General features: G+C 44.2%; 1 protein-coding gene across 1 annotated transcript in view; it reads right to left on the bottom strand.

Annotated features, from left to right (window-relative positions):
• Positions 1-24,176, bottom strand: part of LOC144827984 (extracellular calcium-sensing receptor-like) — a 189,331-nt gene that overhangs the window by 69,397 nt on the left and 95,758 nt on the right. The window contains exon 5 of the mRNA XM_078686135.1: positions 18,703-18,826. Within this exon, the coding sequence (XP_078542261.1) occupies positions 18,703-18,826 (124 nt within the window). The remainder of the gene's footprint in view (positions 1-18,702; positions 18,827-24,176) is intronic.

Raw genomic sequence — 24,176 nt, 5'->3', positions numbered from 1 at the left:
GTGGAAGAGAAGGCTGCCACACAACAGTCAAAGGCCTCGATGCCAGAACCGGCACGCAGGTGCGTCGTCCAAGAGCCCGTCGGCCCAAAGCTCAAGGGAGCCATATTGTGTTTAGTCATCAATGGAGCGCACACCGCTAGCCCCTCCTCCGGATCGCCCCTCGGGACTCTGGCACTTGTAGTTCTTTAGTGGATCACCCAGGTGGGTGCAAGTCGGTACTTGTTGGACTGATGAATCTCTAGACCCGATACATGTCCCGGGTTTTAGGATATCGCCCGAGACATGTCTCGGGTTTCGGGATAACTTCCCTCATCAGTAGAGAAAGATCGTTAGGGGTGGAAGAGAAGGCCGCCACAAAACAGTCAAAGGCCTCGATGCCAGAACCGGCACGCAGGTGCGTCGTCCAAGAGCCCGTCAGCCCAAAGCTCAAGGGAGCCATATTGTGTTTAGTCATCAATGGAGCGCACAACGCTAGCCCCTCCTCCGGATCGCCCCTCGGGACTCTGGCACTCGTAGTTCTTTAGTGGATCACCCAGGTGGGTGCAAGTCGGTACTTGTTGGACTGATGAATCTCTAGACCCGATACATGTCCCGGGTTTTAGGATATCGCCCGAGACATGTCTCGGGTTTCGGGATATCTTCCCTCATCAGTAGAGAAAGATCGTTAGGGATGGAAGAGAAGGCCGCCACACAACAGTCAAAGGCCCCGATGCCAGAACCGGCACGCAGGTGCGTCGTCCAAGAGCCCGTCGGCCCAAAGCTCAAGGGAGCCATATTGTGTTTAGTCATCAATGTCGCGCACACCGCTAGCCCCTCCTCCGGATCGCCCCTCGGGACTCTGGCACTTGTAGTTCTTTAGTGGATTACCCAGGTGGGTGCAAGTCGGTACTTGTTGGACTGATGAATCTCTAGACCCGATACATGTCCCGGGTTTTAGGATATCGCCCGAGACATGTCTCGGGTTTCGGGATAACTTCCCTCATCAGTAGAGAAAGATCGTTAGGGGTGGAAGAGAAGCCCGCCACACAACAGTCAAAGGCCTCGATGCCAGAACCGGCACGCAGGTGCGTCGTCCAAGAGCCCGTCGGCCCAAAGCTCAAGGGAGCCATATTGTGTTTAGTCATCAATGGAGCGCACACTGCTAGCCCCTCCTCCGGATCGCCCCTCGGGACTCTGGCACTTGTAGTTCTTTAATGGATTACCCAGGTGGGTGCAAGTCGGTACTTGTTGGACTGATGAATCTCTAGACCCGATACATGTCCCGGGTTTTAGGATATCGCCCGAGACATGTCTCGGGTTTCGGGATAACTTCCCTCATCAGTAGTAGCATTTAGTTTACAGACCCTGGGTACATGTAGTAACACTTTACTAGGGACTTATAAAATAAAAAGGATAAATGAAAGAAAAGCTTCCTAGCTCGCGATCAAATATACATGAGGAAGGAAAACTCCTGTAAGAAGTTGGTGTGGTGTATTGTTTATTTGACTGTGTCCTAATTCGCCACCCATGTATAATGCAAAGTCAACTGTATTACTAAATATGTTAACCATAATCATATGAGGCAGTGCTGCCTTTTTTCCGACTTTGATTCACATGTAATTTTGAACCCCACCACTGTACAGCACCTTCCCTGAGGTCTGCACCTGTTGGTGTAGTCGGTGTAGTAATAATAATTATGACCCCAACCACTATCCATGCTGCTTCCCCAATGTAAAAGTCCTTTTTATTTTGTTAAAAACAAATATTAGGTTTCAAAATGTTTTAAACTTAAACTTACAGTGGTTCTCCTGCAGGCTAAATTGATAATTTGCAAGGCTTCAGATAAAAAAGAGTTATTCTTTGACTTGGCATTATTTTGATTGTTTCTAAATGTGATTATTTTAACTGTTTTACTTACGTGAACAGATAGGTGGTACTGTCTGAACAGCGAACTGTCAGTTTGATGCCTTCTACCTCAGCAGCGTGTGGTCACCACCAAAGTCAGTGTACCTCTGTGCACAAAATGGTGGACGGCTGAATTTAAATGTTTTTTAGATGCATTCCATAATTTGAAAGAAAATATGTTGTGGAATTTATTTTTCCTCGTGGTACAGATTCTGACTGAATGTACATGTATTTTGTTCTGTAAAAATAGATGGCTATTTTAGTTCCTTTTTGGAATGACAGCCATTTTGATTACACATTTGCAGCACCCATAGAGTGAAAATAGAGAAAGAACACCAAAACTGTTGTCTATGTAATGTATACGCTTGTGTTGCCATTATTAATACTGTGTTTTCTGCTTCTGTCTAAGGGCCTGAGTACAAGTTTGGTGGTCCTATCGCCCGACCGCCACGTCCTCTAAAAGACCGCAGTGCTGGCAGTCTTCTGACTTCCGTATTACGAGTTTATAGCGGTGCCTGCGGTGTGGCTGTGGAGGTATTGTGGTGGTGGTCAATGGTTTTTCATATATATTGATGCACGTGTGAGCATTTCAACTGCATATGTGTCGAATGCAAACATATGAATGATACATAAGGAAAAATAACACCTTCCCATTGCCGGAGTCCAGCCCATAAGTGTCCAGTCCAGGCAGTGTGTATATGGTACAAAAAGGACTCACCTGTATATCACAGCCAACAAGGTCGTATTCCTTGGGGTGAAGATGCCACTGTGGAGGGGGGACATGGAGAAAGGGATCCATGTCAAACTCTAATGGGAAGAACAAGAAAAGGGTGAGTATGCACACCAAATCCTTCTATTCTACTGACTTGAAGATGGCGGTTGGACCACCGCGGTCAGCTTGACGGAAAGCCAACTCGTAATAAAATGGCAGTGAAACTCCTCAGTACCTCCCTATGGCAGCTGCCCTTCCCCAATCGCAGCCGCTGCGGTTTGCGGATGGCTGGTGGTGTCAGCGGTTTGCTTGCGGTACTTGCCTAGGCAATCCAACAATTTTGTAATATGGCAGTCAGTTCACGGACCGCCGAACTCGTAATCTGGCTCTTAGTGTAGAACATATATATTTCCGCAGACCTTCCCCTCCCTCCAAGATGACGGGTCCCTGTGCCTCCTTCCGTGTCACCGCCTACTCGGCTGCACGGGGGTTCAGGAGGTTGTACACAACCGTAGAAATAACCGGCACCACCAGCCGCCTTAAGATCTAAAGTGGTAAGTGCAATTAAAAAATGTACAATAGTGCGAACAAAATCGTTTTAAAAGTTTACATTAAAATTCAAGCAATCCACATTAGTGCAAAACAGAATCGTTTTAAAAGAGATTGCAGTTAAAATCGTGCAATCCGCATTCAGCAATCAGCGTTTCAACTCAAGTTCCGACCTTAGTCCCCCGGCTTTCCGCCTCAGGGGAGTACCAGAACGAGCGCGCCGTTTCCTGTTCGCTTTATGTCTCTGGGAGGGCGGGAGGCTGGGACAACTAGTCCGCAGACCTTCCCCTCCCACCAAGATGGCGGGTCCCTGTGCCTCCTTCCGTGTCAGCGCCTACTCGGCTGCACGGGGAGTCGGGAGATTGTACACAACCGTAGAAATAACCGGCCCCACCGGCCACCTTAAGATCTAAAGTGGTAAGTGCAATTAAAATTTACAGTAGTGCGAACAAAATCGTTTAAAAAGTTTACATTAAAATTCAAGCAATCCACATTAGTGCAAAACAGAATTGTTTTAAAGGAGACTGCAGTTAAAATGGTGCAATCCACATTCAGCATTCAGCGTTTCAACTCAAGTTCCGACCTTAGTTCTGCGGCTTTCTGTCCACAGGGGAGTACCAGCTAATGAGAGCGAAGTACAAACATCTATAGATAATCCCGCTCCGGGGCCTCGCCAGGAGTCCCATCAAAATTCTAACTGTGACTTGTCGTTTCTAGCATCCCAAGAATGGGAGGAGCTAGTGGGCGCATAAAACAAAGACTCTCAAAACAAAACAAACAGTACAAAAGCAGAAGTTTGTGATAAAAGTAAACAGACTAAAGATGTTTTTGTGAAACAGTCCTCACCATGATGCAATACTCAACAGCAGCCCTTCAATATCAATCACGCAAAATGGATCTACAACTGACAGTGCTTCAAACCCTGGCAGACTTCACATCGGCAATTGATGGGAAGCTAGCCGACCTAAACGGATTGATAAAAAGAGGACAGGAAGCAGCCTTCAACGACAAATTACATCAGCAAGACTGCACCTGTGCCCCAATTATAGATAAACTCTCCATGCTACCAACATTACTCGGCGATTTATTATCTATTGCAACAACAGTAACTCGAACAGCCGGAAGCCCGGACCAACCAGCAATGGGGGCAATAGAATCAGAACTCGGTTACACAGTGAAGCCAACTTTAATTGGGTCTGAAGAAATAGGAGAGCATAGGGCTCCCCTACATCAAGAAGCTGCCACTTCAGAAAAAGCAGAAACAGAATCAATCGAACTAAGAAAAATAACGCCAATGAAAATTGGCCGCCGAAACAAAAGAAAGGGGAGGAAAAGGAAAAACACAGCTCAGGCACAACATCTGTCTAATTGGTTAACACGGCAACCAGCGGTAATGAACCCTAAACCCATAAGCAATCAAAATTCTCTAGCATCATCACTAAAAGAAGGCACCACAGGCGATCCCCCGCAACTGCACGAAATGCCACAAGGTGATTCATACTCCTTTCCAAAAGTAAAGCAAATAGAGGCATGCGAGGTAGGGGTGGAAAGCCTTAAATCAAGTTGCCAATTAGAAACATCACCAATAAATAAAATCCAGGAGTCTCGATATGTGATAAAATCCCAAGTTAAAGAATTCCCAGCTCAAAACTAAGAAACGGAAAAAGTGAGCCCACTCACATCTGAAACCACAACTAGAGAATAAGTCAAGAACCACCGAAAAAAATATCTCTAAGTGGAGGCACGGAAGCAAAAGACTGGGATCGCCAAATCATTTTACCACCTAGCAATAAAATTATCGGAGGGAACTTCCCTGTCTCAGGCGTATCCAGTCTACATCAGGTCGGCGGCGTGGCTAGTCACACTTCTGCGCATCCAACTCAGGAATTCACCCAAGAGGAGGAGTCCGACACGATCATTTTCGTACCTCTATACAAGTCGCGAGGCCGAATAGATACCCTAAACAGAAGGAACATATTACGAATCTTGCAAGCCATCCCCAAGTTAACAAACATCCACAGTTCCGACCTATTGAACGTTGCGTTCTTACCGAATAATGGCCTGACAACCACTGAAGTCTCCAAAACTAGATGGAAAACACCGGAAATAGCCAGTAGAATCACCCAAGAAAACAAAAAAATTCAAAATTGGGGGATAACATTAAAATCAGTCCTCAAACCACAATACCCAGCTCCATTTTTAACCAGTGACAGTCCTCTTCGACCAGTGTCTTCAATCCTAAGGGGAGCAAGGGGCCGGACACCAACAACCAGTCAGTCTCCCCCAAAGGAATCTCTGTTTACGAATGGAAGGCAACGACTCCAATGCACTATCCTTTTAACGCACTTAAATTGACACAGGAAGTTACCCACAGCACCACTTCGATTGGGCTTCAATGATGTCAAAATCTGCATTTGGAACATTAACGGCTTAAATTCGAAGCTGAGTGATCACGACTGCTTGAACTACCTCAAAACTTTTGACATCATCCTACTCCAGGAGACCTGGGAAGACAAACCGTTCGACCTACAGGGATACACCTCTAGCTTTACTTCTGCTATTAAACACTCCACTTTTGGACGCCGATCGGGGGGCTTACTCCTTCTCTCCTCTATAACAAAAATTGGTGACATGCATCCTATAAAAACATATATCTCCGCCCCAAGCTGCATTCAGGCATCAACGGTTACGCTGTTCTTCAATCAGACAGCTCAAAAGTTAATCCTGATAAACATCTACCTTCATCCCAAACACAATTTACAAGCATCCAAAGAAGTAATCAAAGAAGTAACAAGAATAATAGAAGAGGCTGACACAGACAAAGTCATCTTGGCAGGAGATTTTAATATGCATCTTTTAGGGAACAACCAGGAAGAAGACCTCACGCAGAATCTAACTGGTATATGGGATATCCTGACCCAGGGCTGCCCAACGGTAACAAAACCATCAAAGAGATCAAACTACCTACTCTCAGAACTAGAACATCTGAATTTGAGGGCAGTTAACGGCCGCTTCAAGGAAGATAATCCCCGAGCGCTTACATTTCATTCATCTAAAGTATCTTCCTACCTTGACTTCACATTTACAACACTGACTATGTTTGACAAGATAGCCTCATTTCAAATAGGGAACAGCACACTAAGTGATCACATGCCACAAGAAATGATACTTAAAATTACAGCTACAATATCTCAGGAGGCCGAAAAATCTATTGTCACAGTAGGAACAACCAATCTTCATCGAATCAGGTATAATTCAACAAACATTGAAACAGTAGCAGGAATAGCAAAAGAAGTGCATAAGGAAGTACACGACCACTTAGGCCACCCGTTGGAAACTTGGGAAAAATTCACAGTTGCTCTTGGCAACAAATTTTCCATCTGCAAAGGACCAAAACGAAAGAACGCAAACGACCCTCCAAATTTGACAGCAACGACCCCAGTGTCAAAAAAATTGAAAACATCTATAAACCAACTTCTGCGGCAACTCCGGAAATCACCTGGCAATCAAAATCTGCAGCAGTCGCTACGTGCCTCAAAGGCCATTCTTAAGAGAAGAAGATGGGCTAGGAAAACGACTGTGAACAACAAATTTTGGGCTAAACTACTACACGATGCCAAACAGAAAAACAGCGCAAAATGTTGGCAAACAGTAAATAAAGTACATCGGCCAAACCACCACGGAATCAATTCCTACATCTCTGAAGAGACTTGGACAGCGTTTCTCTTTAATCACTTCAATAAAAAAGAAGAAACAGTTCTCCAACTCAAATGTCTAGAGCCAGTGAACTGCAGTAGTGGCGCAAAGGAGCCAATATCACTCTGCCAATCTCCAACAGAGGATAACAATAGATCAGCATTAGGACAAGACCAACGAGAACCAACAGAAACACAAGCACTAAATGCTGATTGGAGATTAAAGGAGGGGCTCACCATCAAACCAACTAAACAGATAACGAAACAAATAGCAAGGGGCCGACTTGCTGGAGCCCCGGGTCCTAACGGAATTCCACCTATGCTGTTTAAAAATGACCCGGAATACTGGAGTAACGCAATTGAACCCGTTTTCAACTATGCAGTTACAAAATCCACAATTCCTGAATCGTGGAGAGGTTCTATTATAAGCCCTATTTACAAACAAGGAACAAGGGTCGAGCCGAAAAACTATCGTTTAATAACTTTTATCGACATCGAGGCTAAATATTTAGCAGGGCTTCTCCTAAACGATATAACCACCTGGTCTGAAAAGAATCAAATAATACCTTTAACACAAACTGGATTTCGGAAAGGGCAAGGACCAATAACAAACATAATGGCCCTAACCCTCCTTATGGATGCAGCCAAACAGGGAAAATATCCGCTCTTCCTCTGTTTCATAGACTTTGTTGCAGCATTCGATCATGTAGACCGAACTAAACTCTGGCAAAAACTAGATGGCTGGGGGATTCCGTCAAACCTCCTACTTCAATTAAGGAATCTACACACCAAAACATGGGTCAGGATAAAGCTCGGCGACGGTCGACAAATATAAAAAAAAATTCCCACATCAAACGGACTTAAACAAGGGTGCGTTCTAGCCCCTACGCTATTCAATCTATTCCTAGCGGACTTACCAGAAAAGCTGAATAGCTGTGCAGCTCATGCACCAAAACTTGGGAATGCTACTTTGTCTAACCTGCTTTACGCGGACGATTTAGTACTGATAAGCAGGACCCCAATTGGTCTCCAGCACCTACTGAATGTTTCCCATACATACTCACAAGAAAACGCTCTAAAAATAAACTATAACAAAACAAAAATAATGGTGATCAATTACCACAAGAAGAAACATCTGAGCTGGTTCCTTGATGGTCATCGCTTGGAACAAGGAGCAAGCTATAAATATCTAGGGGTAATATTGGACCAAAACAATTCATTCAAACCACAGCTAGATTCCCTCCGGAGAAAGGGTGCAACGACCTACCTAGCCATAAAGCCCTTAAAGAAGCTTTCACCGGACATGACGTTCGACCCTCTAATAAGGGTCCTACAAGCAAAACTCCAGCCAACGATTACTTACGGGAGTGAAGTGCTTAAGGGAAAAGATTCATTAACTCTTGATAATATAATATCTAAATCATATCGCGCAATCTTCCAACTCCCCGGAATGGTCTCCCCTGCCCAAATACGATTGGAATTTGGTCTACAAAAACAATCCTTTCAACGCATGGGAGCATACGTGAAATGTTGGCATAAAATCAAAGGCGATGAAAAGGGAACCCTGAACGAGCAACTTTAGATGGAGCTCTCGCACCCAGGAAAATCATCAGCGAGCGTTTACCTTGAGGAATCTATTAAACATCTGGGTTTAAGAGAGCTGTGGGACGCCCAGGTAAACCATCTAACATTAAAAAAAAACGGTGACAAAAGTAACTTGCTTACTCTCCGCAATTGAGGACAAGAAAACCTTAGCCAAACGATCACACAGCTGGATGGTTCTACATACATACAACAAACTAAAACCCCAGCTCTACCTGAATATGGGATTAACCCCTTCAGCGCGGTGTGAATTCTCGCGCTGTGCTGAAGGTTCTATTGGGCCAACGGACTCATGACGGAACGGTTCCGTCATAAGCACAGCCCAACCGACGCTCATGACGGAACCGTTCCGTCATGAGCATCGAAGAAGTTAAAAATTAACATCAAGGAAAAATTCCTAAGACTCCGACTGGGGGTAGGCCCCGTTAATCAATTCCTGCCGCCTTGGGAGAGAAAGGAAGGAGTCCAGCAGTGTTGTTTATGCGGCAGCAGTTTTGAGGATGCAATCAATGTTATATGCATCTGCAACATGTTAAAAGACATAAGGGTTACTCTGTTAAAGCCAGCATTCAAATAGTACGGTGCCAGATCATGCAGACAAGTGTTAATGATGTGCTTCAACCCCGACTTGGTTCAGTTAAATTGCCGGCTAATTAAATTCCTTGACATAACTGCAAAAAGATTAAAACACTGGACTGAGTGGCAAAAAGACTAATTACCACACGAACTAACTGGAATGTAACAGGAACAGCCATAGTTAAAACAATATTGGTATCGAACATGGCTAATGTATAGAATGTTTCAATTATTCGTGCTATTTTAATATGATGTAAAACCATTTATTATATTTTTAAAACCAACCATGAGAAATGTTATCTTTTGTATGCAATGGTTTTAATTAATCAAGCATGATAAAAATAAACTTAAAAAAAAACTTAAACTTAAACAGCAGCAGAATTAAAAAACTTCCATTGTTTGGGTTTCTGCAGTCCAGCCAGTGTTCTCTCATCATAAAAGTAATTTAGGCAACCCAGGAAGGATAAGCAATTATAGTCCCAGAGAAGATGAATGGGACAGGATTCGAAGGGAGTGAGATCAACAGTTAGTGGGTATGTGTGATGCCAAAAACAACCCTAATGGCCTTATTACGAGTTTGGTGGTCCTCCTCAAGAACCCCCACTGTTGTGCTTGCAGGAGGACTGCCAAGCCTGTGTACTGGAGTAACGCAATTGAACCCGTTTTCAACTATGCAGTTACAACATCCACAATTCCTGAATCGTGGAGAGGTTCTATTATAAGCCCTATTTACAAACAAGGAACAAGGGCTGAGCCGAAAAACTATCATTTAATAACTTTTATCGACATCGAGGATAAATATTTTGCAGGGCTTCTCCTAAACGATATAACCACCTGGTCTGAAAAGAATCAAATAATACCTTTAACACAAACTGGATTTCGGAAAGGGCAAGGACCAATAACAAACATAATGGCCCTAACCCTCCTTATGGATGCAGCCAAACAGGGAAAATATCCGCTCTTCCTCTGTTTCATAGACTTTGTTGCAGCATTCGATCATGTAGACCGAACTAAACTCTGGCAAAAACTAGATGGCTGGGGGATTCCGTCAAACCTCCTACTTCAATTAAGGAATCTACACACCAAAACATGGGTCAGGATAAAGCTCGGTGACGGTCGACAAATATTTAAAAAAAATCCCACGTCAAACGGACTTAAACAAGGGTGCGTTCTAGCCCCTACGCTATTCAATCTATTCCTAGCAGACTTACCAGAAAAGCTGAATAGCTGTGCAGCTCATGCACCAAAACTTGGGAATGCTACTTTGTCAAACCTGCTTTACGCGGACGATTTAGTACTGATAAGCAGGACCCCAATTGGTCTCCAGCACCTACTGAATGTTACCCATACATACTCACAAGAAAACGCTCTAAACATAAACTATAACAAAACAAACATAATGGTAGTCAATTACCACAAGAAGAAACATCTGAGCTGGTTCCTTGATGGTCATTGCTTGGAGCAAGGAGCAAGCTATAAATATCTAGGGGTAATATTGGACCAAAACAATTCATTCAAACCACAGTTAGATTCCCTCCGGAGAAAGGGTTCAACGACCTACCTAGCCATAAAGCCCTTAAAGAAGCTCTCACTGGACATGACATTCGACCCTCTAATAAGGGTCCTACAAGCAAAACTCCAGCCAACGATTACTTACGGGAGTGAAGTGCTTAAGGGAAAAGATTCATTAACTCTTGATAATATAATATCTAAATCATATCGCGCAATCTTCCAACTCCCCGGAATGGTCTCCCCTGCCACAATACAATTGGAATTTGGTCTACAAAAACAGTCCTTTCAACGCATGGGAGCATACGTGAAATGTTGGCATAAAATCAAAGGCGATGAAAAGGGAACCCTGAACAACCAACTTTAGATGGAGCTCTCGCACCCAGGAAAATCATCAGCGAGAGTTTACCTTGAGGAAACTATTAAACATCTGGGTTTAAGAGAGCTGTGGGACGCCCAGGTAACCATCTAACATTCAGAAAAAAGGTGACAAAAGTAACTTGCTTACTATCCGCAATTGAGGACAAGAAAACCTTAGCCAAACGATCACACGGCTGGATGGTTCTACATACATACAACAAACTAAAACCCCAGCTCTACCTGAATATGGGATTAAAAATTAACATCAAGGAAAAATTCCTAAGACTCCGACTGGGGGTAGGCCCCTTTAATCAATTCCTGCCGCCTTGGGAGAGCAAGGAAGGAGTCCAGCAGTGTTGTTTATGCGGCAGCGTTATTGAGGACGCAATCAATGTTATATGCATCTGCAACATGTTAAAAGACATAAGGGTTACTCTGTTAAAGCCAGCATTCAAACAGTACGGTGCCAGATCATGCAGACAAGCGTTAATGATGTGCTTCAACCCCGACTTGGTTCAGTTAAATTGCCGGCTAACTAAATTCATTGACATAACTGCAAAAAGATTAAAACTCTGGACTGAGTGGCAAAAAGACTAATTACCACACGAACTAACTGGAATGTAACAGGAACAGCCATAGTTAAAACAATATTGGTATCGAACATGGCTAATGTATAGAATGTTTTAATTATTCGTGCTATTTTCATATGATGTAAAACCATTTATTATATTTTTAATACCAACCATGAGAAATTTTATCTTTTGTATGCAATGGTTTTAATTAATCAAGCATAATAAAAAAAACTTTAAAAAAAAAACTTAAACCTAAACAGCAGCAGAATTAAAAAAAACTTCTATTGTTTGGGTTTCTGCAGTTCAGCCAGTGTTCTCTCATCATAAAAGTAATTTAGGCAACCCAGGAAGGATAAGCAATTATAGTCCCAGAGAAGATGAATGGGACTGGATTCGAAGGGAGTGAGATCAATCAGTTAGTGGGTATGTGTGATGCCAAAAACAACCCTAATGGCCTTATTACGAGTTTGGTGGTCCTCCTCAATCGTCCGTGTAAAGCAGGTTTGACAAAGTAGCATCCCCACTGTTGTGCTTGCAGGAGGACTGCCAAGCCTGTGGTGTGCACCTCTGCTGGCTTCTGAGTTGAATGCAGATCGAGCAGGCGGTGCTGCTGCAGTCTCATGACTATGTTAGGCTCCTAGGAAAGCCTTAATAGCAGATCACTGCAGAGACAGCACGTTCCTGCATTGTGTGGCATGCATCACGTCATGCCTGCCACACGTGCAGGAACGGGGGTGCAATTCCAGGGGGGCACAACATGTGCCCCCCCGCATGCACCCCCAGCCCAGAAGAGTGGCCCCCAAAGTTGCATCTCTGCCACCCTTTTCATGGCGGGCTCACCGCCATGAAATGAGCAGTGGAAAAGCAACTCGAAATATCACAGCCAGCATATTCCTGCCCCTTACCGCTGCGCCACCACTGAGGGATCCTGGATCCCGGAAGACGGGGTGGTCATGTGGCGGTCTGACCTCCACACTCGTAATACTGTGGGCACACCCTCAGTCACACTGCCACCGTGAGTATGGCAGTCCTAGGACTGCCATACTCTTAATAAGGCCCTAAACCCCTAGGTAACAGTTTAACTTATAGCATGTTTAGTTCACACCTTTAGGAGATAGGATTTTGAGAAGTAGTTAACTTCTACTCCCAGGGCATTTTATATACACTTGCATTTTAATAAATGTTAACTGTGTTCTCACATATGTAAAGCTTCTGAACATAATAAAATTGTTCAAAATATAAAGAGCCAAGGCCAAAAACAACTGAATTGCCCTGAGTTAGGTGAAAGTAACAGCTGTTTTCAGCAGTGCTACTAAACAAGAATAATAACAAACACTGGTTTATGTACAAGAACTGCTGCTAACTAGCATTAGCGTTAGTTAGCAGCAGTTTTCTTAACTGGGCCTATCACCAAAAACTATTGCCCTGTTAGCGATGTAGTTATAATACGTCGCTACATGGCGATAGTTTCAGGTAGCCGCGATGAAAACTGCTGCTAACACTAGCGTGAAGGCTATAAAATTCTGACGTTAGTGGCTGAAAACTGATGAAAGGCCAATTTGTGGGCAAAAAACTCATGTTAGTCAGCAGAGCTTCTCCTTTTTTGCCTCTAGAGGCAAAAATAGTCAATAAGTCCACCTCCAATGAAAATAGTAAAAGAAAAACAATGGAATGCAGAATGGAGCAGCCAGGGACAAGTGCAGCACAGATCATCAACCTCCCCAAACCCCCAAGACCCAGGATGACCATCCAGAGTCCCAGGGGAAGAGGAAATGTAGAATCAGGGCTACATATATGAACAGAGGCGCATCACTGGGAAAAAAACCTGTGATGCATCACTTATTATAGCGCCCTCCTTGCAACACCATGGCAGCCAAAACTTTGATAGCATGGACAGTCCCCGGGGCCCAGAGTCCTCACTGTTCCTGTGTCTGGGACCCGGAGTGGGATGCGGAGGCACTGTGGAGTTGCTGGGCCGTGGCGGTAGACTTGAGGCTTCGGCGATCGCCCTTACCTGGCGGTGAAGTCTGCCAGGTCGCATGGAGACATGTTGCTTACATATGTGAGAAGACTGCCTGGTGCCCCTTGGAGCACCAGTGTAGGGAGGTCTGCATCGCATACTATGCGCCACCATTACACCGGGGTGCATGGAGGGGATTATCAATGCTGGGCCACGTCTCTCTGCATCACAGCACGGAGGATGTTGCACTCACAGGATGCTGTGGAGGGTGAGGCCCCTGAGCTGCGCCGAACTTGTGTGGTGGGAATGCTGCAACTTCACGCATAAGGGGGCCCTGATGCATCACCTGCAACTAGAGGTTTCCCAGTGGACATGGAGGCGACTACTGTACATTAAGTAAAGGTCTATAGCTAGTTTACATCAGATCATGGACAACACCTATTCTAGATCTCTCTGTAGACAGTAACCACTAGTACAGAAAATATATAAACAATAATAAAGCTGGAAAAATATATTTAATTTTATTATTCTATGCAAATTATTATCATTTTAAATTCTCAAATTTTCTTTTTTTTAATTTGTTTTTTTTAAAAAGAGTTCATTCATCTCACATAATAAATTAAACAAAGATCAACATAAATAAATTAATTCCATAGCTAAATACGATAGACGTGGAGTTGATGGGGGCAATGCGTTAGATGTGGACTACGCGCGTTTTGGCATTGCTGCCTTCGTCAGGTGACCATCTATTGCACTGAAACTAAAAGCAAGGGAAAATCCAGATGATAAATATCTCAAAGTCACTCATCCGACTATAGTGCTATATGGACGTGACCACTATTTTATCAAATACCAGTATTCAATGTCCTTCAAGATAGATTCCTGTTGGTTCGTGTATGTCCCGTATCAAAAAACACGTCCTAATGGCGTCGAGGGCTGCGATACTGCAGGCTTGTAAAATCCCACCTGGCTGAGGCTCCTGCTGGCTAGGTCACAGATTTGGAGAGAGTGCAGGGGATTGCGCCACAGTGTCAATGTCCAGGTGAGGAGAATCTGGGGTGCGTAGCGGAGGAGGCCCGCGGGTAGAGACGGGTCCAGACTTAGCACCTGTGGGTGATGCACCCCCAGTGGCTGCACCACTTTGGCGGAAGAGCGTTGCCCTACTGCTTTCAAGCAGTGCAAGAAGAAGAACCATAACATGATGATAACTTTCTGATATTCTCATGCTATATTTCCTTTGCGGGCGGCTGGGGCTGCTCTACTCACAAAGCATGGAAAGGGCGAAGTGGTATGCCCACTCAAGTGTGCAATGACTGTTTGGTTGGTCCTCTCAGGCCACCCAAAGCAGGCATGTGCACTTCCCTGTTCACAATGCAGGCTGCATTATACCCTGCATGGAGAACATGCCCACCCCTCTAGCCCCTGGCTGAACGACTTGTCACAGGCACTCAAGAACAATCACAATGCCGCATTGCAGCGTTGTGATAGGCTCAGGGGAGGGAGCCTGCCTGTCTGCTTCCTGTTCCTGGAAGCAGACTCAGGAGAGCAGGAGCAAAGAAGACACAGGACCCGGCCACGAGGTAAGATTAAAAAAAATATTTACAACCCCCACACCCCCGTGTCCTCACCCCTTCCAGTGTCCTTTCCTATGTTTCTCACCTTGCAGCTGTCCAGTCCCCCCGCAGCACTACTTAATGGCGGCTGCTGTGCACACATGCAGAGTGGGCGTACCACTGGTGCGCCAAAGGCAACCCTGTCTCTGTCCGTCCGCCCCTGGACCGCACCCAGCACCAACAACCCTTCCTCTCGGACACTCCACTGCTACGACGCCAACACCCTCCTCGCCATCGGCCCTGGACGACACACCGCCTGCCATTTAGCATCTCTGTCGAATTCCCTTGCACCCTGCGCCTGCCAAAACTGCAAATGCACCTTCTGCCATATCAGCACACCAGCACCTCCTTCTGCCCAGACCAACAGCGCAACCGATCGGCTCAAATGCATCCTCCTCAACGTGCGGTCCCTCCACAAACAGGCAACAGAAATCTGGGACCCCCTCAATGCCACTTCTTAAGACATTGCCTTGTTCACGGAAAATTGGACCAACCTCTGCTCCGGACTGGACATCGCCATCATCATCCACGACGGCTACAAATTCACCCACACAGACCACCCTGAGCACCCAGGAGGAGGCATTGCCATTATCTCACACTTCGACTGACCACACACCCTGATAACCCGATGGCAACCATGGAACACCTCCACATTCAGATACGGACCAACCTCAGTCTCCCGGGCACCCTTGTCTACAGGTCCCCTGGCCCATGAACCCCCATTCACTGATGCCATTGTACACCTCATTGCTCCCCAGGCTCTCCCATCCACTGACTACATCCTACTTGGACACCTCAACTTCCACCTGGACAACCCCAGTCACCAGAACACCACCACCCTCCTGGTGAACCTCGCCAACATCGGACTCAAGCAGCTAGTCACCGCACAAACCCACATAGGAAGACACACGCTCGACCCCGTCTTCTCTGCCAATTGGAACTTCAACTACAGTGTTAAAAAAATTGTTGCTGGTGCACAACCAGTAGATTCATTAATTCTACTTAATTTCATTAGGTTCATCCAAATTTTTCGGTGCTCCACGGGTGGCGTCTTCCGTCCGTCAGATGTTCAAATGTATTTTTGTCTGTCGGTTTCCAAAATATGTCTGTTTCCAAACCCTTTTGGGTGAGCGTAACTTCTACATCCAAAAATGTGACTCTTCATTTGAAATTTCCCAGGTGAATTGTATTCGTTTGTGTATTTGGTTCAATGCTGATAATGTTTCCTCTACTATATCATGTGTGTTCCTCCACAATATGACGACATCATCAATATATCTCACTAGCAATTTGATATTGTTACACCATTTGGGTTTTGATAGAATGTGCTCTTCTTCGTACTGCATCATGAACAAATTCGCATATACCGGTGCGGCACAATTGCCCATGGAAGTGCCCACTAATTGGAGATACCACTCTTCTTTATATTTGAAGTAACTTTGATATAATGTGAAGTACATGAGTTCCATCATGAATACTTGCATCGGTAGCTCCAAGTCTGTGTTCATTACTGCTTGCTCCATCGCTTCAATACCTTGAAGGTGCGGGATTGAGGGACTTTACATCGGCCGTGCACATTAGTAATTTCTCATCCTCTCTGATTTTAATCGCTTGTGTGGGATAATGTACATATTACATAAACATTTGTGCTATGATTTCGTTTTGTAGCGATGCTCCCTGAAGAAGGGCTTCCAGCCCGAAATGCATAGGAGCCAAAAAAGGCCATGTTTAAAGGATATGATGTGCAAAGAAAATTTTGGGTAAAAATGAAATGAAAAGAATTTCATAGAAAAGCAACAAATGTTGGAATAATAAAACGCATATTAAAACTACAAAAACAATTTGGAGTCCGATTTTTTTTGAGGAACCAAGGTGTGCCCAGGGGGATGCATCTAATTTAGGTTGGAAGCACATTATTCAACTTCAACTACAGTAACATCACAGAACTCTCCTGGACCGGCCATCATAGTATACATCACGCCTTCACCACGCTCATTGTACAACATGGCTATCAGCCACTGCTGGATCAAGCCTGTCAAATAACTTTTCATCAACTCTCTCAGCACCACCACACCGCCAGTGCTTATGGACACCAGCACCGTAGCGTGAAAACTCCACCGATGGAGCTCCAACTGCGCTAACACCTTCTGGCGGCTCCTCCTTGTCAGTGGACTGAGCATCTGGGGGTCGCTGGCCGCCAGGGAAGGTAACAGCAGACACCCTGGATGCCAAACTAGACTATGTACAAATGGACGCATCTAGGCATATGTGTGACCTTGTGAACCCCTATGCCACAACATACCTTCGTCAGGTAGGATGTAAGCAGGGTGGGCGTTCCCACGCAATAAAGCCTTATAGGAGTGGGGCAGTAAAATCTCTGAGATTTCACTGTGACAATTTTAGGACGCCACTGCGTCAAAACCTTGCGCCTGCCACATGGTGGGCGTAATGGTGATGCAGTGCCTTAGGGATAGGCCTGCCCTATGCATTGCTGGAGTTGCATCATGCTTGTGACAAAATTGCAGCAATGCATGACATTAGCCCTGACAGATACATCAGAAATACTGACTTATCTGTAAATTCTTGTGACATGGAACGCCGTACAGTAAATACGGTGCGTCCATGGTGTCGCAAGGAGGGCCCAGAGAAAAGTGTGCCAACGCTGTTTTGTTGCAGCTATGCAACACTTTTCATGCATGAGGCCCAGGACTGCGCTCTATCTTATTATGGGGCGCATTCCTGAGCTTTTGTTTTGGCACAGGGCAGCTCAGCAATATTCTTTGCTGTGCTGTCCAGCACCAAAACATCTGAAATGAGGCCCCAAGTGTTAGCACTAATTTTAAGACCAGCTATTTTCTGGTCTTAAAAAAATGCCTCTAACTGAATTTAGAGGCAGTTTTTTGGGTTTTGCACCATACAAGGAATTCCTTGTAAATATCCTGAAGTGGGGTTAGCGGCAGTTTTTTCACAGGAACGCCTACATTGAATCTCATTTTCGTTAACTCTCACTAACAAAAGTGGCGATCTTTAAAATTCAAATTTTCGATGGAAAAGTGCTGGTAACTCCAGTTAGTTTATCACCAGGTACCTATGTCTTTGATTTGAAAGAAGTGCAATGCATTATTACTTTAATATTTTGATTAGGATACTTCGAAAATTGATCATAGTGTATTGGATTCATCGAGTAACTGTCTAGGTCAGTCTTGATTACCGGGTAAGTAGTAATCAGGTCTGACCCAAGACATACAAGGCCCGATAGCGCTGGAACGCCTGTTCCGGGTAGCCATGTACTCCATATGACATTTGAATAGAGTAGATTCACAAAGGGCCTCCACGGTCATGGCGGGAGACACGCACTCGTGGTGGGGCCTCTGCAAGGATAAAAACGACAGCGCTGAGGTCCTGCCATGACTGCGTGGCTTCCACCACGAGTACGGAGGCCCTCTGTGAATCGGGACCATTTACGATGTTGCAGAGATGCTGAATTTGAAGATTTATGCTCGGCATGCCAGATACTTTCTTGGTTCTCCCTTGATTCCCTCAGGCTTGCTCTGCCATACTTGATGCAAAAACAACGGGACGATGGACAGAATGCAGAACAATGTCATACATGTTTTTGTATCTGCAATACTTGATGGCCTATCTCATGTATGTCTTACAATGAACCTACCAGTTTGATTGGAGATCTCGCCCTCAGAGCACTTGACACAATCAAAACAGCAAACTGGCAGTCCAGGCCGCGTCACCCTTCTATGTCCTGGGAGGCATGGATCGCTGCATTTCGACTGTGGGATCTAGAAAAAATCTTTGGTACAATGAAAACTCAGAAAGAAAACATTATTTTCTACATGATATACAAGGTAATAAAAGATAACGCTTTCAATTATCCTGATCTGTTTAATTTGTTGTATATCATTCCTTACAAAATCTTTAAAAGCAGCTTTTATACAATTCTCTGAATGCACCCTCTTGGTTTACTTCAAGAACCAGTATCTAAAGTAGAGTAAGTGTGTTCAAAATTGTCAATGTAGATATGCTAGTAGTAATGGATCCAGCCAGATGTTCAGCCCATTATCGACCGCTCTTTCATGCATGGATGCAGGTCTCATTCTTCTCTTTCATCGCACATCACTCACCAAGCGTTATCTTCGCATTACACCTGTAAGGGAGATGCAACATAGCAGTAACTGCTAATAGGAACAACATAAGGGCAACAGAATAAGTTCAGAGCCGTAGCCATCATTGCTACCCTCAGTTTCAGTAGATTCACATTACATTGATGACACATGAGTTTGTCAAGGAGAAGCTTGAAAAGAGTGTGTAGTCAAAAACAGAAGGCATGACAAAGAGACCTGTCAAGGACAGTGTCTGCAATGCACAAAGTTGTAATGCAGAATCACTTGCATCAGCAAACAAACCAAGCACAGTATTGTGGGGTTCATTTGAAGTATGGAGGATGGTTTGCAAAACCACTGGGGAAGAGGATGTCGCATCTCTACTGACCTGATGGGAAACCACCTGCTACCCTTCTTAGAGAGTGTTACCTCCGACAAACAAAGCACAGTTTCAAACACTGAAAAGCGGGAAGTCCTGTGAAAGATGGTTCTAAGAGAGGTTAAATTCGCTCTCAGAAACAGAACTTTCCCTCTAACTCTAAATGAAGAGGGAAACCACGAGATGGGTCACACCCAGAGATTCACATTTCTTCCCACTTCGAAATAATGATCTACGTCTATTTTTCTTCTTCACCTTGAATTCAGGCCTCCTTTGAAGGGTTTAGATGGACATTCTCTGAACACACATTTGGCATGGCGGTACTGCTTGCAAATCCAATACTGTCTTCTTCCACTTTCAAAGTTTCAGATAAAACTGGAACCTTTTTCAGATTCACCTTTCTTGTGTGAACTGTTTGAACGTATGAGAATTGAAAACAGCTGGATGTTACTCGAAATACAACAGATAAACACTGTCAGCAACCATAGAGAAAGCTACACCATTGGCTTCAAATTGATCATTCACACCTATACACAAACCAAAGCAAAGGTCTGAAGATCCATATAGTTTACAAGGTGCATAAATCACATAACAAATGATAACGTGAAATAACATGGAAGTTTATCTCACTACAACAGAACTTCCTCAGGCAAAGATTAGGCCTCTGCATGCCTCTCTGATAGTATGAAGGCACACTGTTGAAAGAAAAAGATGGCTACAAATGTTTTGCTTCCAAGCCACGATTAGGGCATGGCTATTATTCTTAGTTGCAGGAATAATCAGAGTACGGGAGTTGAGATTTAAATATAATAACATATTTTTTCGGTGTGTTTTTCCAGTCAATACTATTCCAAAATATGTCCCATCAGCATCCTATGTGTCGTCATTGTGATTTAGCAAGAGTTATCTCTCGAGATTGGATTGCATTGTCCAAACATGTTAAGATATGGATGACACAAACTCAGATCCAGAGTGGTAGCATTTTTGGACAATATCCATCATTTATCGCTCAAATTTGCTTTGAGTACTCTTCATAATATTTGCTCTGTGGAGTTTGAATATTGTTTACTCTGTGGGGAGCCTATCTAAATTGCAGTGCTGAATTTATAAAAATGATTAAGTGCCGGTACTCAAATTCTTTTTCTGGAGTTCAGTGCGGGTGGACTCGTGCATATGTCCTGCCACTGCTGTCAAATGCCAGTTACAGCAGACATATGTGGTAGTTTTATCAGTTTTTAAAAAGTATATTAGACTATTAAATCTTTCACTGATGAATTATACCGTAAAATAGACACACAGCGCCACCATGTAGTGGATAAAAATGGGCCCTTGTTTAGAAATAAGTGCTGGTGCCCAGCTCCGGCAAACACAGACACAAATTAAGCATTGCTATGTTGTCATCTATGATTTTTACTTGTTTATTTCTGTTGTATCTACAATGACTACGTCTACTTTTGATGCTTGGAAAGATGTGGGCGCATGTCACCATTTGAATGTGCTTTGAGTTCCTCAAGATGTTTCCACTGATGCCAGTCATCTGGAGCAGGGTTGTTAGCACATGGTAGAGTAATGTTGTGAAACTCTTTATCGCATAAGACCCTTGAACCAATTCCATCATCTTGGAGTCTGCAGGGGCCATGCAGACGAGCAGGTATGTGTCTCCAGTCTGCTAGATTGGGTGCTAATGGAGACCATTAGCTGGAATGGGTGCGAATCTTCAGTGTTTTTTACTGTTTCAACTTTGTCAATTGGGTCTTGTCAGGCCACCCACAGAGAGCAAGATGTTAACCCTCATAGTCAAAAAGGAGTTTCCAGTCCTAGAGCCTCCACATCCACAGTAAATGTCAACTCTAGGGCATCTGTGGATCAACACATATGATCACAAGGAGAGTCAGTGCTATTTGACATCTTACAGTACAATTAGAAACCTGCTAGAGATGTCTTAGAGAATGTCTTTTTGGTGCGACAAATACATTCTGGAGTTGAAGCCATAAAACAAAAGGTATGGGGCTGACAACAGATGTGAAATTCCATGACGCACAGTTGATGGAACAGGATCACATGTTCTAAACATTTCACTATTGTTCTAATATGCAGTATTTTGAAAATGTCAGCAGAACCCGTCAAGAGAGAGTGCTGGGGTTCCTACCCTTATTGGAAGGGGAGGACATGAAGTTGGATTCTTTTGAATATTTTCAACAGATAGGTTTTCCAAGAGAGCCTCAGCCCCATTTGACAATAACAAAGCAATCTGGCTTCCCACTGCATAGTAATGGCAGTCACAAAATGGAGGAAGAAAACCTATGGTTGTGCACACAAGAGGTAAGCCTTGACCATGGTGGCAATGGAGGGAGAGGAACAGACACTATGAGGCAACAGAATTTACCTACTTTCGGACCTGTGTAAAGCCACACAAAATAGAAAACAAGAGTTTACAGACATAAAAATATAGTCTATTTTGAAAACCTATTGCAATTTTGATACCTGTAAAATTGCTAGTTGTCAGCCCTGTGGTGACCTCCAGCCCTGCCAGAGGCAGCAGCAGACTGGAGACACACACACACGCTCAGCTGCATGGCCCCAGCAACCTGTAAGACGATGGAATTGGTTCAAGGGTCTAATGCAATAAAGATTTTCACAACATTACCCTACCATGTGCTTCCAACCCTGCTCCAAATGGCTGGCATCAGTGGAAACATCTTGAGGAATACAAAGCACATTCAAAGGGTGACATGTGCCCACATCTTTCCAAGCATCTAAAATAGTCACAGTCATTGTAGATACAACAGAAATAAACAAAAAAAGCATAGATGACAACATAGCAATTCTTAATTTGTGCCTGTGTTTACCGGAGCTCGGCACCAGCACTTATTTCTAAACAAGGGCACATTTGTATCCACTACATGGTGGCGCTGTGTGTCTATTTTATAGCATAATTCATCAGTGAAAGATTCTAATATACTTTTTAAAAACTGATAAAACTTCCACATAGGTCCTGCTGTCACTGGCATTTGGGAGCAGTGACAGGACCTGTGGGTGATGCCACACGCACTGGACTTCAGAAAAAGACTTTGGGTGACTCCAACCAGGGTGGTCACGGTTCTACTGGTTAATATTGTTACAGTAGGAGTGCTCTTCTACAAGGTGGGCATCAACTGAATATCTGATAGCTTGATACCATTCAACAGCATAGGAGGAGTTGATACTGTGTTTTCTTTTGTCATCATCTAATGTTAAGATATTCTGGGAGTTTGCTAAAACTGTGTTCACCCTTTCTTCATTATATCCCTCTCTTCCATACTGTAGCCGCGGGAAAGAATATAGTATATTGCACTTTCTAATATTGATAGAAATTCAGGCGCAGTGGTATATAAAATATGGCTTGATTATGGAGGGGCTTACTTTTGGTTCCGTATATAAGAAAGGCTCCCAACCATATGCGGAGAACTATCTCCTGATCATGCTGCTCGACAAGTAAGGGAAGTGCTTTGCCATCGTTTTGAACCGGGAGCTTCAATCCTGGGCAGGGAAAAAAATCTGACTCCCCCCACCCAAACAGGCTTTCAAGGGCTGCCATATCGAAGACCAGCTTTCTTGCATTTCCCACCTGAGTGAAGTAATTATGGCCACTAAGGGCAAGGCCCTCTAAAATGGGTTTATAGGCTTTCAAACATCATTTAACAGTGTCTCAAGATCAAAACTCTGGACAAAAATGAACACCTGAGGCATTCCCCCAATTTACTGAAAGCCATTACAGCTTTATACTCTAGTACCTGGCTAAAAATAAAAGTCAGCGCCGGATAGGCCACCACGGATAAAATCATGACAAACAAAGATCTAAAGGCTCTATATTGGCGACATTATAATTTAATAATATTTAATTAGCTGGCCTGCCCACTGGCATCAGAGTCCAATTACTCCAGTACACAGATGGCACGGTGCTCCACGAGTCAACGCTGATTGGCCTGCAGGGACTTTTTAATACACTCACCTGTTACTGCAGCACCAACACCCTGAAGATTAATGTGGCAAAACCCAAGGCTATGATAATCTCCCGCAAATTGAAAAAATGGGGGCATGGTTCATAGAGAGGAATGCCATTGAAGTGGTTGATACATGTAAATACTTGGGAATATGGCTGGACCACAGGGGCCTCATGGCACCGCACATCCACGCTCAGCTCGCACCAGCAAATTTCCTTGAATAAACTTTCAGTAAGTTGCGTAAATCATTGGTCGACCAAGACATGTGACCCCTCCTAAAGGTAATGGCTGCAATCTACTTCCTACCATCACATATGGGGCAACGACATTTAGAGATAAAATGGCTCATTGGCTTGACAGGGTGTAGTCCATCTGCTACTGAAGACTATTCTCCACCCGAATTGTACATGGCATGCCCAAATTCGACAAGAGTTTAGCCTGTCCTCACAGCATTGGATATTAAAGGCGAAGTTCGTAGCCTCCAGCTTGAAAGCTAAACGTGCAAGGAAAAATATGTTAAAAAAACATAATGTGGGAAGTAATAAAAAAAATCCTCAGACAAACTGGTGCAAATATTTAAACCACAACCCTGGAGGACCTGGAGGCAAGAGAAATTTGTAATAGGGGCCTGGTGGTGCCCCTAGCTGCCAAAGTGCTGACCAAGCAA

This window comes from Lissotriton helveticus, chromosome 4_1, assembly GCF_964261635.1.
Source record: "Lissotriton helveticus chromosome 4_1, aLisHel1.1, whole genome shotgun sequence".
NCBI classification, from domain to species: Eukaryota; Metazoa; Chordata; class Amphibia; order Caudata; family Salamandridae; genus Lissotriton; species Lissotriton helveticus.
Note: the sequence above shows the minus strand (reverse complement) of the source record. Positions and strands in the feature narration are given on the sequence as shown.